The sequence below is a fragment of the Anabrus simplex genome, chromosome 7, assembly GCF_040414725.1.
Source record: "Anabrus simplex isolate iqAnaSimp1 chromosome 7, ASM4041472v1, whole genome shotgun sequence".
Lineage (NCBI taxonomy): Eukaryota > Metazoa > Arthropoda > Insecta > Orthoptera > Tettigoniidae > Anabrus > Anabrus simplex.
The window spans coordinates 82186937-82202265 of record NC_090271.1 but is presented as its reverse complement, the minus strand read 5'-3'; the positions used below and the strand labels follow the sequence as shown (position 1 = coordinate 82202265).

Below are 15329 nucleotides of genomic sequence, written 5' to 3'. Positions count from 1 at the left end.
ATTTCGTTGAGAAATCTTGGATAATCAATCACAACATAAGATAAAAATATATCTGTATATGCACTTACGTTCAAAATATGCTCTAACCTTCAAAATATGCATTTGCATATGTGCATATGCATTTTTAAAAAATCCGGGCCCTAGTTATGTGTTATGATTTGACTTTCAGGTACATGGATATAAAACTATCTTCTTCAGGACTAGAAATTTGACTGTCTAAGCTTAAATCTATTTTATATGTACAAATGCAATAAACACATTAAAATACACAGAACATACATTAAAATAATGAGTGTAAAACATTTCATGTACTTGATTGTGCGTGTCTTGCGTATATTTTCATTCCCGTTTTAGAGTCCATAGTTGTACATAATCTGGTGCTTGCGATCGTTGATACTGTTGTTGATGATGATGATGATGATGCTTGTTGTTTTAAGGGGCCTAACATCGAAGGTCATCGGCCCCTGATAATGTTGTAGGTCTCTTGAGAAGTCTTATTATTTACTTAAATGATGTCTTCACATGTATATATGATGAACTGCATTTGTTGTTAACAAATCCAATTATATAGACAGACTTAAGTATGTGCAGCTGTGAGTGGAGTCATTCCGTGAGTTTGGAAGCAGATGATATGGTCTTGGTTATTCGTGTATTTTTCTTGATGTTACGCTATTGTGGTGGCTCTTTCCTCGTCTATATCTGTGTGCTGGTGTTATTGTTGTTGTTGTTGTCGTGGCTGGGTTGCGTTCGATCTGAGAGCCTTTGACTTGTGAGCCATGCCGAGAAATCAGCATCGAACTCAAACACATTTTTACAACTTATTTTACGTCACACTGACACAGATAGGTCTCGTGGTGACGATGGGACAGGAAAGGGCTAGGAGTGGGAAGGAAGCAGCCGTGGCTTTACTTCCTGGTCAAGAGTTTCTCTTATTGTAGTCCTCTCCCGGAGATCCGACTGAGAAACCCTTTACCTCTGGAATCTTTTATAGCAAGAATCATTTCATGCACTACTAGGGGAAAATAAATAAATGTGGCAGTTTCCTGTTTCGTTCCACATTTGAACTAACATAACAAGAGACATGTATAAGAGTTATTCTCACTAAACATTTCAACTATTAAAAATCTGCACCACACGAAAAAAAATTAAAAACTATATACACTTCTAGGCCTTTCGGATAAAGGATGTACTCCACAAGTAAAAAATGTTAAAATATGTAGGCCCTAAGTAATAAATATCTTCCTTTATCTATCTCCATAAAACTGGGTCACGTTTTATACCTTCTGCCAGCTTTGAGTGAAATGTAGAACATATCCTATGCAACACCATGTGAAGCGTGACTGTAATTGCCTACTGAACTACTAAACAGATACTTTTCAATTTTTCTGTGTTTATTAATTTGGGTGGCTGAATTGCAGAGGAATCACCACATTTTATCTGTAATTTAAATTTTGAATTGCTTGATTTTTTGTTTTCAAAGTGTTCGGAAATATATATTTTAGAAAAATATTTTGAAACTTAACAGTATTGTAAAGATTGTTGACAGTAAGTACATACCATCCTTAACATTTCCTGAAAGTTTAAAGTCAAAACATTTAAAATTGTCAATTATGTGATGATTTAAATAGGGAGTTGCAAAATGGTACTAAGAGGGTTAAATTTGTAATATTTTAGAGTACATCAGTAAATAGTTCTGAAACCCCACCATGACTTTGTGGACACACACTGTTACAAATTCCTGTATCATTGTTGGTAAAGCATGCAGATCGTTACATGTCATAATGAGGCTACTTAAACGATGCAACAAAGAATTAAAAGAAAAATGTTACTTAAGTTCATCCATTATTGGAATGTGCAAACAGTGTTTGGGATCCTCACCAGGAATACCTAATAAAAGAAATAGATAGTGTGCAGAGGAAAGCAGCAAGATTTGTAACAGGGGATTTCAGGAGAAACAGTAGTGTATCAGAAATGTTAGAGGAACTTGGGTGGAAAACTTTAAGTAAGAGAAGGAAGATGACTTGTAGGATTATATAGAGCCTATACAAGAGAAGAAGCATGGGGAGAAATCCGTGAGAGGCTTCAGTTGGAAAATAATTATATCGGCAGAACTGACCACAAGTATAAAATTAGAAGGAATTTTAGTAGAAGCGATTGGGGTAAATTATCCTTCATTGGGAAGGGCGTGAAGGAGTGGAACAGTTTACCAGGTGTAGTGTTTGATCCTTTTCCAAAATCTGTACAGATATTCAGGAAGAGAATAAACAGCAACAGGGAGAATAAATGAAATGTTAGAGGGCATTCGACCAGTGCAGGCTATTGTAAATAAAAAATGTGTGTGAAAAAATTAATTCCATCCCCTGGTCCACGGAGTTTGGACAGCCAAAGTAGGGGACTGCCTGTAGGGGTGAAGTACAGTGGGGACTTAGGGCCCTGGGACCACTACGGTAACTGTGAAGGCCCTTCAGGAACTCTGAAAAGTGGTGGCAAAAGGGGCTCTGGTTAAGACGCAGCAGGTCATTATGCTACTTAGGTCCAAAAATTGGTAACAAAAAAAGTAAATAAATGCAATGTAAATCTTATACCAGTTGCATAGTATTATTTGAAGTAATTCCACATACTGTATATTAGTTGACTATGTTTGTAAGTATAGGAGATATAAGTAGAATTTTGTAAACAATATAAATTTATTAAGGATGATCTGTTTGTCTAATAGAAAAAATTGTTAGCGTAAATTGTATATTATTGTATTCTAGAAAAATTTTCTTCTTCTCTTGTTAATTTAAACTTTAGTGCTTGACAACAATGTATTTTAGTGTACCATTTGCTACCGAGGTAGACACCTCATTTGCAAATAAAGAGATTTTGATTTGATTTGATCATAATTTCTTTTAATTTATTTGATGATGATAAAATTATTATTCGTGTTGAGTAGGGAGCTTTGCTATATCAATTGTTTGAGATGTGTTCTGTTAATTTTTTGCTTCAGCATGACAACCGCATGCCTAATCCACGTGGTCGAGGTATGATGGGTCCTCGTGGAGTAATGCGAGGTCGAGGAGTAATGCGTGGTCGCCCATTCCGTGGTGCTGGACCACCCCGAGGCTTTATGCGTGGTGCAGGACGACGTGGCGGATACTCTCCACGTAAGTCCTCTCCAGAGCCAGAATCCCGTGAAGACAGCTATCGAGGAAACAAGTTTATGCATGAGCCATTGATTCGGCGGTGAACAAGCAGCATGAGTGTTGGTTCTCATATTGATTCATGAGCACTAAAACCATGTATCTGTCTAATCCTCGATCCAAGTTGCAACATTTTGAGCAGTTCAGGGTGGATTTTGTATTACATTTTTATTTAGTCATGTAATTAAATACTTGTGTACCTTTTATTTTCAGTGGTGTTGTGTTTAGTTAAGAAGAGTAGTTTCTCATTATGTTTTTAATTTTTAAAATTAAGTACACAAATATCTATTTACTTTAGAGAGTTTCATTAAAGGTCAAAAATTCTTAGTTCTTTTACAGTTAAGACAGTTTCAGCAACGTGTTGTGTAAATTAAGGAAAATCTGTTATCATATATCCCCTCACTCATAAATTTGGAAATCTATACACTCTTTCTTTTAAATTCTTCCAGTCATTCTATTATTATGTGTTAGTCCTGCTTCTCATTTTTCCAAATTAATACTGTGTAAAAAGCACTACAACTCAAAACATTGTTAATATTACACAAAGATGTTACAATAATTAAAAATGTATGCATTTCACAGCACAGTATATTTCTTAATTTTTAGCCATCAATATTTAATACTTAGGAATTTTTACTTTTGAAGGGGATGCTGTGCTTTTTTTTTTTTTTTTTTTTTTCTGCAGAAGGTACTCTTTCTTTCGCTTTTTCTTTTCTGTTACTCTTTATATTTTCTCAATTTCTATCTATAATTTTCATTTGATTAAACTGGCACAGATATCTTCAATATGAAGGCACTAGACTTCCATGTACAACTGACATTTCATATATGTGAATTCATTATTGGATCTCTTGTTACATTTTTTGTTCAACCCTGTTGTACTTTGAGTTACAGTACAACACATCAGAATTAGAACCAGAGAAATCAATGGCCACAGAGTTGTTACTACTACTCAGTATCCTTCCTCTCCCTGCCCAGCCTAAAGAAGCAAGTCGATCATATGAAACATAATACAGATTAGGTTATTACATTGGCTTCAACGGACAATATGTGAGTCAATATGATATTAAATACTTGCATACTAAATATAAATGTACAGTACATGCTATACAGGTAAACCATGTTAATTCAAAGTGCTTGGGACTCATCAATTATACTTAGATTACATGATTTTGAATTAACCATCACTCTCCAATGTTCTCATGCTAATTGCATAATATAAGAAAATTATTTTAACCCTATAACAAACAACAGGACACTGTTAAAAATAGGAAATAAAACAGCTTCATTACGCAGTGTAAATAACACCATTTTCACAACATGATCAGTAACAAATAAATGCAATAAAAAGCTTAGGTAAAGTTTACATTATCGTACATCACCCACATGTGTATAAGAGTTATCATAACTCAGTCTGGTGAAAGGGTCAAAAGTGGCAACAACTGAAGTTAAATTTGTAACCTTTTATGTGAGATTGAAATCAGAACACCGTGTAGACTCCTGTGATTTCCATCTTTAGTGCATTTACAATAGTTGCGTTGGGTGGTTGAAGTTGTGAATAATCTGATGTATATTGAAACATGTTTTCATCAATCAGCTTAGCACAGTTCAAATTTCTTGTACCACATAGAGTCTGGCACTATCAGCAGCTTACAGCTGTTTAACGTTAAAACAGGATACTTAACACAACTATGAAAAGGCTGTATAAATTCCTAGTATTTCACCCAAGTAATGAGAAAAATTCACAGTGATCAATTAAATAAATAAAACTGGAAAAGCACAATTAAAAACATATTTGTAGGTTTAATCATGGCAAGCAATATGCAAACTGAATCAGCCAGACCTGCTGACTTATGAAAAGGTTACTAATGAGAGGTTGTGTCATTTTCTTCCTGTAAACACTTTCTACAAACTTCTGAATGTGGTTCATTGCTTTATTTACTGTATTATCGTCACTAGCTCTGATAACAGAATCCAGCACTCCATTCTGTCTGCTTCATTTTCTGCAACATTAACTTCTGCCATTAAGTCATATATAGACAGACAGGAATAATGAAAGGGTGAGGAGAAAGGAAAAGACAAAACGATGAGCATGAATACAGATGGTATAAGAATAGTCATCAGCTGATCCTCAGATTGGTCAGAACCTGTTTTCCATTCTTGACTCTCCAGCTTATGCCGGTTTGAACTTTTCCACTTTGACAAACGCTGGTAAATATAGTTCAACCACGTATGTTTCTTTCAGATGCTTGTACTCTTTGTAATAATCAGTTTTACATACACTCGCATCTGGGGCGTTTCTGGAGCCAAGTCCACATTTTACTAAACAGTTTCTGATCCAACAGCAATTCTGTGAATAGCATCCATAATATTTAATTTTCTTATTTTTGTTGATGGAATATTTCTTGAGATTTCTCACAAAAGGAACTGCAACTGAGATTTCCCATACTTGCATTTAAAACAGAAATGATTCCTTGGTCAAGAGGCTGGAGACGGCTGGTTGTTTTTGCAGGAAGAAACAAAAGGTGCATGTTGTGCTTATGTGCAGCATACTGGTCTGACATGGGAATAATCTTTGTTTTAGCAGACCATTTCCCTTTTGAAACAAATTGGCCGGTCTTCAGATAATTTGCCTTTCATCCAGGCATTTTATGATGCCCTGTAAATGTGAGTAAAATGCATTTAAAATCCTGCAGGTTTTTAAATTTTCCTACCACGAGTGGAATACATTTTTTACTTCCATCAGAATTGCATTACAGTAGGGCAGTAATCCTATAGCGTCCTTCGCTGCATATGAATTCACAATATGCACTGTATTTTGTGACCATCGCTCAGTGTCTGCTATATTAACAGATTCCACTTGTCCACACATAGCTTGCTGTGTTATGTTATGCCGCTGTTTAAATTTCTGCAATCATTCATTCCTATACTGGAATTCCTGCCCTAGCATGAAAGCCAACTCATTTGTTATAGCTTTTAAAACTGTCATCAAACAGAAAGTTGCTATTTCAGACATGCCTAAACAGTTTGTCTTCCAAATCCAAATGCCTGGTATATCAAATTCTCATTTCTTTATCCGTATTCGTCCATATTTTATCCCTCCACAGCTTGTGATCTGATATTCGCCCAATGTTTTAAATACACCAAAAGTTTTGCAAGTAGAATGCCAAATTCCTTCAAGATGTCTGTTTTGTTCTTTTGTCCCTTACCTATTTCTCTTATAATTTTTAGTTTTTCACTATCTTTTAGCCATTGTTAGCACAAAGAAAATGAAAGAAAAAATTAAGCCAACATAGAACTTATATCTTACACAGTATCTTCACTCATAGTTTATTTCCTTTTAAAGTTTGAACAGATCAACAAATCAGTGTACACTCGCTTTTCACTATTTTAATTTCTGTAGATCTCATGTAGAATAAGTGTACATGAATTTCAGTCGCAAGTTACTTTGAAACAACACAATAAAAAGACTGTAAAGGCTGAAGCAGCCTATTACAGCATGGTATTGACTGGGAAATAAATAAACCCGCTTGAGATGTGAGTCAAACAATTCACATCAGCAATAGATGGTGAGAAGGGTCATTATTGCTATTATTATGCAAGAAAATTGTAGTTCGATGATTTTGAATTTAAAAGCCCCAATTCTCACTACAGGAACAGTGCCATAATTTCATATATAAAATTAAGCAATTAAAATTACATTTAGAAATGTATCTTGCATCCTGAGGACTTATTGGATGTTACTTAGAATCAGTGGATTTCTAATTAAAGAGGTCTTACTGTACTTCATACCGTAATTACTGTTCCATTTTCTTCTCTGAAACTTGATGGGATTAGTATTCAAACTGCAGTGAACTTGGAACTAAGAATTGACAATTCACTTCCAGTTAATTTCTGTATGAATGAATATTAACAAACGGTTAATCTGACGGTAAATAAATTGCTCTGCTGGTGCACTTTCATTTGTTCACTAATAACAATTGATAGTGCTTTGAACTAACTTATTTACCATTCAAAACAGTCGTGAAGTTGATATAATTCTTTATTAAATTGTTACTGTTGTAACAAAATGAATGCCAGGATTAAGGAATGAAATTTATATTTCTGTAAAGGTACCGAGTGTGTTGTGGGTTGATATTAAAATTATGGTATTTTATCTTCATATATGCCACATTCCTTCACGTGATGGAACAGGTAGGGTCTAAATTTTCTACTTTTTGAGATTACTTTAAAGATGATACTTTCCTGATTTTTAGAAAATGTCTGTGTTTACCATCTTTGTGTTTGCAAAATGCGTATTTTACAAATAAAATTACAGCGTATTGTAGAGATTTTGAAAGTGGCAATAGTACCAGACCTGATTGTAGATAAACTCGACACGCACACTAATTAACTAACTGAATGAGGGTGGGATCGGAGTGAAGGTATCTCGACCTGCTTTGACATCTGCTTAGGATTTTTTAATATATATTTCGCTCTCCAAACAATTATCCTTAACTTTTGCTTTCATGATTCTGTATTTGCAAGCTTTATACACCCCTGCCCCCTCCTCCCCATTTGCTAGAGGGTGATCACTGAACCACCATATAAACTTATTTCATTGTAAGAGTACAATCGATATATATATTAGCTGCAACTGAATTGTTCCTGCATCCATTACTGTGTTATTTAATGTCTTTCCTACCTTAGTAACATTGAAGGTTGATGCTTAATTAGCCATTATATTGACCTTATCTCTTTAAAGTAAAAGTAAGCGAGTGTGGAAATTGCGTACGAAGGTTTGGTTAGTAAACATTAGCCAGGTGTGTAGCGTGAGACTGTCAGGTGTCGAAAAGATACAACCCCTTTCCTTATGACTATGCTGACATTCATGTGGTATTCATGGAAGGTTTTTATAGGAGTATCCTTTGTGAATAATAGATAGGGAAAAGCATTTTGGTTCGAGATTTTAATTTTAAATTTGTTTTCTGTAATACTCTTTATCAATTCAGAGTAACAAGCCTTCAAGTATATTTATCTCTGAGTGATGCTATCTGTATTGTCTTGTGCTAGTGAAGATACTCAAAAAGCAAGCCTTCATTTAACCAGTGTATTTCTCTTTATTCCAAAAGTCATTGCTGATTTTTGTCTTCACTTCTCGTTATTTTAAATTCACATTCAAATTAAAATGCTTGCACTCCGTAGCTCAGGCCATACGATTTATTATTATTATTATTATTATTATTATTATTATTATTATTATTATTATTATTATTATTATTATTATTATTATTATTAATAGCAGTGCCTGCAGATTTTGAACTTGGAACACTTGGCGAACTTGTTAGAAAATCTTAAGTGCAACTGTACACAACTGTATACTCAACACCACCTTCCTTTCAGCCTTTTTATACCTACTTTAGGCTGTATGCATCCCCAATCCTCGCGACCTTCAGCGGTGCAGCCTGTTTGCTTGCTACTTTATATTGTCCCACCTGGCTGTGCCTCTAATTTTTACTATTTTACTGTATTTCTTTTTACACAACTTTGTGAGAACCCAGTCAAGCTCTCGTATTTGTGGTAAGCAAGAGCTTTTAAAAAAAATATATGACAAGAGAGCGGATCACTTCAAGCCAGCATTTCCATCGCCAGCGCACGTGCCTCAGGTGGATTACTTGTAGCATGTGGTTAACTGCTTCTATTGCATTTTTGTTTGCCAGTCTGCACTTCTCTTATACGATGAGCACGCAATCTTGCAGCAGTTTTGCTATGTCGCTGTTTCTTGAGATACTGCGCACAGGACACTGGGTGTGGTCAAGGTCAAGAGATATTTTGAACATGGAATGAGCCATCTTGCCCCTGAGCGGCAAGGTTGCCTCCATCCTGTTTATGCCACCGCTGGAGCTGCAGTATATTGCTGTCCCATACAAATTATTAAACAAACCTTTTTGCATACAAAATATATAGTGAGAATATGGTAAGAATATCTTTTTGTTACTTAATGGATTCAATAGTGTGCAGTAATTTCACATGTATGTTGTTATTGCTAAGAGGCCGTATCTTAGCATGGATCAAAACTGGACTTAGTGTAGCCTATGCTATGGACATTGAACCTGTATATAAGTGTACTGAATTCATCAAAGAATATGCATATGAGTACTTTTATAGTAAATTTAATTCTAAAACATATGTATCGACATGACACCATGCGTATTCTGAGAACCTCATAATACAGCACAGTAGCTGAAGAGCAAGCTTGAATTCATTTCTCCACATTTTGATAATTGCTATGAATTTGTGGACATAAGAATCTTCCTCTCTTCTGATTATATCTTCTGATATTTGTGTGGGGTGTGTGTAAATATGTGTATGGCTCTGATGATGTGACTTGGATATGAGGGTGAGACAATGCTTGTAGTGAAAGGAAGAAAATGCCAGTCAAATCAAGTGTGCCTTCAAGTGTTTAGTTCATGAAGAAATGGTGTTGCCATATGTGTATTGGTTCTTAGGTCCGTGCATTAAAAGAGTAGTGGCTTCTTTTTTTCTCTTTTCTTTTTTTCAGTGCAATTTGAGTCTTGATTAAGTGTGCCATTGAAGGAAGCAGGCCTATAATTATGCTGTATATGAATATCAACCATGAAGATTGGCCACTGCCAAGGTGATGTTGAAAATGATAGCTGAAGTACAACTTGTGCATAATATTCCTAATACAGTTAATATTATTTGAGGGTTCCAGTAGCATTGTTAAATCTTACAAAACTCGGGTATTTTACTTTTGATCCTGTTCGGGACCAATGCTCTTATAAACTATCTGTTTGCTCAGAATTTTGTTGCAGGACAATTGGATAGATTAACATTAATTGTCTTGTCAGTGCCCCTTTTCTTTGCACATTCAGTTTATCAGGCATGATGAGGAATTCGACTCCAATTTATGTACATATTAATTTTACTCATGAAATTTCACTGATTTTCTTACTGGTTTTGCATTATCTCATGGCTCTATGAAGCTTATCAGTGTTGGACCCTTGTTAGTGACAGGTTTTAGTAAGGTCTGAAATATATTTTCTAACAATATTGCCATGCATCATATTGTCAAGATCTTTTGTGAATAAAATTGAAGAAATATACAGACCCAACATAAATTTTAAATCCCAGGTTAGTTTATTGCTGCTTATATGGAAATAGGTACATCTTTGGAATTTTATGGTGATCATAAATTGATCTTTTATTTTTTAGCTCTTTTCTGGCTTATGCCTTTGAAAGATGCTTAATCATCAACTTATGTTTTGGTGAAATGTAATTTCAGTTATAAAATAAGCATCCTGAGTAATTTCACAATTTGTAATTTCAGTTATAAAATAAGCATCCTGGGTAATTTCACAATTAAATTTATGAATGTGGCAACTGAAATATTACTCATTGCTGGTATGAAGTCTGTATTTTATTGAAAGAAATTTACCCTATATGAATGAGAGAGAAAGAAGGGATTTTAATTTATTTAGAAATGTTTAAAAAATACTTTTTACTGATTGGTTTTTAATTGTATGTTCTGAACACTAATTTCTTGGAGGAAAAGTTGAGAGCTTGCATTCAGGAGATAGTGGGTTCAAACCCCACTCTCGGCAGCCCTGAAGATGGTTTTTCGTGGTTTCCCATTTTCACACCAGGCAAATGCTGGGGGCTGTAACTTAATTAAAGCCACGGCCACTTCCTTCCCATTGCTAGCTCTCTCCTATACCATCATCGCCATAAGACCTAATTGTGTCAGTACTATGTAAAGCAACTTAAAAAAAGGGGGATCCCCTAGAGTTGGGTTTTGCCCTTGATATTGCTGTAACTTCCCTCTCTCTCTTTTTTTCTTAACCAGTCATTGTTTCTTATTGATCAGTTGAGTGGGATTTATAAGATTCTTTAAAAACCTTCTAGTTACTTTCTTTGTATGAATTTACTTGTTAATAATAAATCCAGTGAGATCTGAGGCATTTTGCAATTAGGTAGGGTTTTACAAGTGATTGCAGGCCACATTGCATTACTTTGTTATTTTACCGTTGATTTTTCGTATATAATTTACTGGATGTTTTGTGCAGGGCTTCAGTGAGATCTCACTTCCACTGGACAGGAAAATATACAAAAGTTGTTATTCAGTGTTTTCAGCATTTATCTTGGTATTGGCCTACTCTATATGATATGCCTCTTTTTCTAAACTGTAGCTCTTACCTGTTCCAATTGTTCCAGGAGGATTTTACAATATGTACTGATGACAGACAGGCAAGCCCTCTTCCCTCCATCCTGTTAGACTAAAACGTATCGAAGGACTGAGGGACTAGTGTTTGCTACCATGAATCATCACTGTTGCTCATTGTCAAGTATGGTGACTTTCTTAGAATTTCAAGACAGGACTCTTGCGCCACTGATTTTATCCTATCCCATCATTTTTATTTCAATTATTCTTCAGATCATCATTTTTTTTTTTAATTTTAAGGAATGAACATTCATGTACGTTGTAAATTATGTAATTGTGTAAATATATTTCCAGTACATTTCTGTTGCGTTCTTTCTAAATTGCATTTCACAATTTTTTCATCTCATTTTAAGTTAACTAATTCAGCAATTAAAGGAGAACGTTTAATTGATCCAGTGACCTCAAATCTCTATGAGAAAGCAAATTTGAGTGGGAATATCTTTGATAATGTATGGCGAACTGGCGAACATAGTGAGGTGTAATGGCTTGGGTCTGGTTACAGGAGGATTTAAGCAGAGTTCACCCCACTGGGAGCATGATCTGTTTGACAACGCTGCACCAGATGGTGGCAACAATGGGCTTAGCAAGTAACATCAAGATGGTAACAAACAAGCCATAACCATTTAACAGAATGGTAGAATGTGGTTTTTTTTTTTTTAACTGGAATGGCCAAACAATTTTTATTTCTTTATTAAAACTTTAACTTGAATTGGTGTGCCATTCATAGTTTTAACTATATTGTAAATGTTGGATACAAAGGCTATGAATTTCTTGTTTGTTCGGTGTTCAATTATTATCGGATTATTCCCTGCTTTTTGTAAGGAAATTGTCAAGCAGATTTTGCTCCTGTGTGAGTAATCTTCTCCAGATTAGATATCATAATAATTCCATCTCTTGGTTTTAATATATTATTTACCAATGACATAGTTCTTTCATTAACTGGTACTATACACTTACCTGTATTGGATGTAAAAGCTACTAATTTCGTGTTGTCATTGGTAGTTGTTCAAAAGATTAAATGTTGCAGTTATTAAAATTTTGTGTTCCTTTATTGCTATTGCCTAAATTCCTAAGTGGATTTCTTTGTACCATAAGTAAGTGCACATTAATTCTGCAGAGGAATTGTGTGTTTTACAGGATATGGTTTCGTGTGTTGTGAGATAAAAAAGGCCCCTGCAGTGTTTCATATAACCTCTCCCTAAGAAAAAGAGCTTGCTGTAGCACGTTTATGTTATGATATACTGTATAACTATTAATATAATTCCTGTCTGACCATGGTTAGGAAAGACATACCATAGTTGTGTTTCAAAATAACTGCATATGTAAATATATATAATTTCAAACTTGATGTACCTTTGATCACTCGGAACCTTATCTTTCGAGGGATAGTTTACTTCCAGTGTTATCCTTTTTTTTTTTCTTTTTTTTTTTTTGTATTGCAGTCTTAAATGTAATATATGATCTTGCAAAAATATAATTATATTGTTATGTTATTGTGGAAATATCAAAAATATTTGTGTTCAGTTTAGCATCAAGGTATTTTCGTGAATGCTTATTATCTTAATTGTTTGATTTGATTATATTGTCTAATCAAACAACAGTGACATAAAACTTCATTGAGTGGTTTATTCTGTTATTGTCTTTCTATACAGTTCACATATATGTATTTTTATTTGCCTGTTTAACAAGGTATATTGTTTCTGAATATTGGTATTTCACAAGTTAATTTAATAACTTGTGGAATATCTACTTAGGACCTGAGATTTTTATGTGTATGAATGGCATATGAGTAGTACAGTTGTCCAAATACCCTATTGGAATTTTACTCGTCTCCTGACTTAAGGAATAAAGGCTGATATTTGCTTACAGATGGAAATAATTTCTTGAGTATTTTGAGAAAAATTTGAGGAATTTAAATTTGCATTACTCTACTTCAGAAGAAAATATATTTGCCTTGAAATGTAAAATTTGACAGATTTTCTTAAAAGGCGTATTTTAGATTTTTGTACTTATTAGCTTTAGAACATGTTCTTGAAGTGTCAGCCCAATTTCTTAGTACAGGATTTTAAGAGACTGCTGTAAATAGTCTGCATTTAATGAGAAGAGAAATCAGATGCCCTGTACCACAATCTTTATTACATGGCACTTTTCCATGTTGAATAATTGCATACTCCTTTTGAAAGATAGAAGTAAAATTAACTGGTCTCGTTAGTTGACCTGAAAGATGTATATTTTCAACTGTATGCAGTTTGCCCCCTCCATAATGTTACGTAGTTCCTGGTTTGTAATGACCTGTGTATGACATTGTAGGAAGTGTACCTATCAATAAAGTTCTTTTGAGTTATTAAAATGACAAATAATTTGGAACTGGTTTAATATTTCTGAGTTTTTTTTTTTTTTTTTTCAAATAGAAGATCCTCGTGTACATTAAACACTGTGTCTGAGCAACGTGTTTTGTGCATAGCTGCCTGCAACCTAAGCAGTCTGATAACCGCTCAGGTGCTGCTTTCTGAGTGAATAGATTTTTACATACTTGTTCCCCTTCTATACAATTTATAACTAGGATTTTGATATTTATGGTATTTACAGTAAACTCGAAATGTGTTAAAAACGTCATTTTATGCATTGAAAATCCAAATCGTTCCATTAAAATGGCCTAATAATGTGCGATATATATATCCACAAATTATCGCAAAATTACCTCTTGATATTTTCAACGAATAATTTGTATGATAGAGAACATGCACAAAATGGATACCTACAAATAGAAAATGCCATTTTCTTCATTTAAAAATAAGGGCCAACTTTTGCACGTAATCACAGATATTCTCGTTACTCTAAGTAACGATAGGCACCAAATACTCAAAAATAGTTTCCTGCAAGTGGCAACAAAAACTATTGCAAGCTCACGTGTTTTAAGAACGACCCTGCAGGTAAACTGTTCAGATCCACTACAAAGTTTTTCTACTTTTCTTCTGTTCATGGCAACACAGTTGACAACAGTCTACTGGAGAAGGTTAAAGGTATTCTGGAACTGGACGGAATTCTGATACATTACTTTTTAAAAGGATGTCAAGCACTTAAAAAAAGTATGCAAAGGATTGTGCTGGAGAAAAAGGTGGTAGTGACTGCGCGGATAGCACGTTATTGGACAAGCTTGAAGATTACTATATTCATCACTCTGTTTTTTCCTCAAATCTCTGCAGCTTCTGTACTTTCCAGTGGCAAATGTTGACAGTGAAAGAGCATTTTCTGCAAACGTAGAATTTTATTTGATCGTTGGGTATCAAATGTCCAAACTATTTTACTGTAGCAGATCCAAGTCTGTCTGTTTTGTGCGCTTAACCGTTGGCTGCCTCGATTTGCCTCTCAGGTTCTTATCGTGGTGCTTGTACATATGAACAATAAGAAATTGTAGCATCTCTGGAGATGTTTGTACAGTGTCATGGATGCGTTTTGCAACATCGTCCATCGTGCTCAATCATTGCATCAGTTGCTCTCACTCTACCCTGTCCCTTTTCTCTCCTCCTCTTGACATGCACTTTCATGCTGCACTATGAAATTATTAGCACATGGCATGCGCCTACATAGTGCAGTGGGTCAGCTGCAGATTATGAAATTTGTTCCCTATCATAACAGCTAAGGTTTGAACCCTGGTGGGGATATTTTTTTATTATTTTGTTTTGATTGAATTCTTTGTGATGATGTCAGAAAATGAACTAAATGGCTGAACTAACATTGGTGCTCAATGCTTCACTCCATTCTGAGATGGCACATTATTCATACACGTCAATTTTAGCATTCATGAGGCAGCGATTTGGTGAGGCATTTCACATAGGGCTGCTCAGAGATGGATACAGCAGTGGTTGATGTCAAGGGACATTCGATGTCTACTGGGTTTTGGTTTAAAGTGGGTTTCGTCTAGG

At 34.8% G+C, this 15329-nt stretch overlaps 1 protein-coding gene across 3 annotated transcripts in view; it reads left to right on the top strand.

Moving 5' to 3' along the window:
* Positions 1-13763, top strand: part of LOC136877271 (serine/arginine repetitive matrix protein 1) — a 371265-nt gene extending 357502 nt beyond the window's left edge. For 2 of the 3 annotated variants that reach the window (XM_067151182.2, XM_067151181.2), the window contains 2 exons: positions 2990-3146; positions 11906-13763. In XM_067151182.2, coding sequence (XP_067007283.1) covers positions 2990-3146; positions 11906-11994 — 246 coding nt within the window. In that variant the 3' untranslated portion in view covers positions 11995-13763. Of the gene's footprint in view, positions 1-2989; positions 3147-11396 lie in introns of all 3 variants that reach the window. The other variant, XM_067151183.2, reaches the window with a different exon arrangement.
* The last annotated feature ends 1566 nt before the right edge of the window (positions 13764-15329 follow it).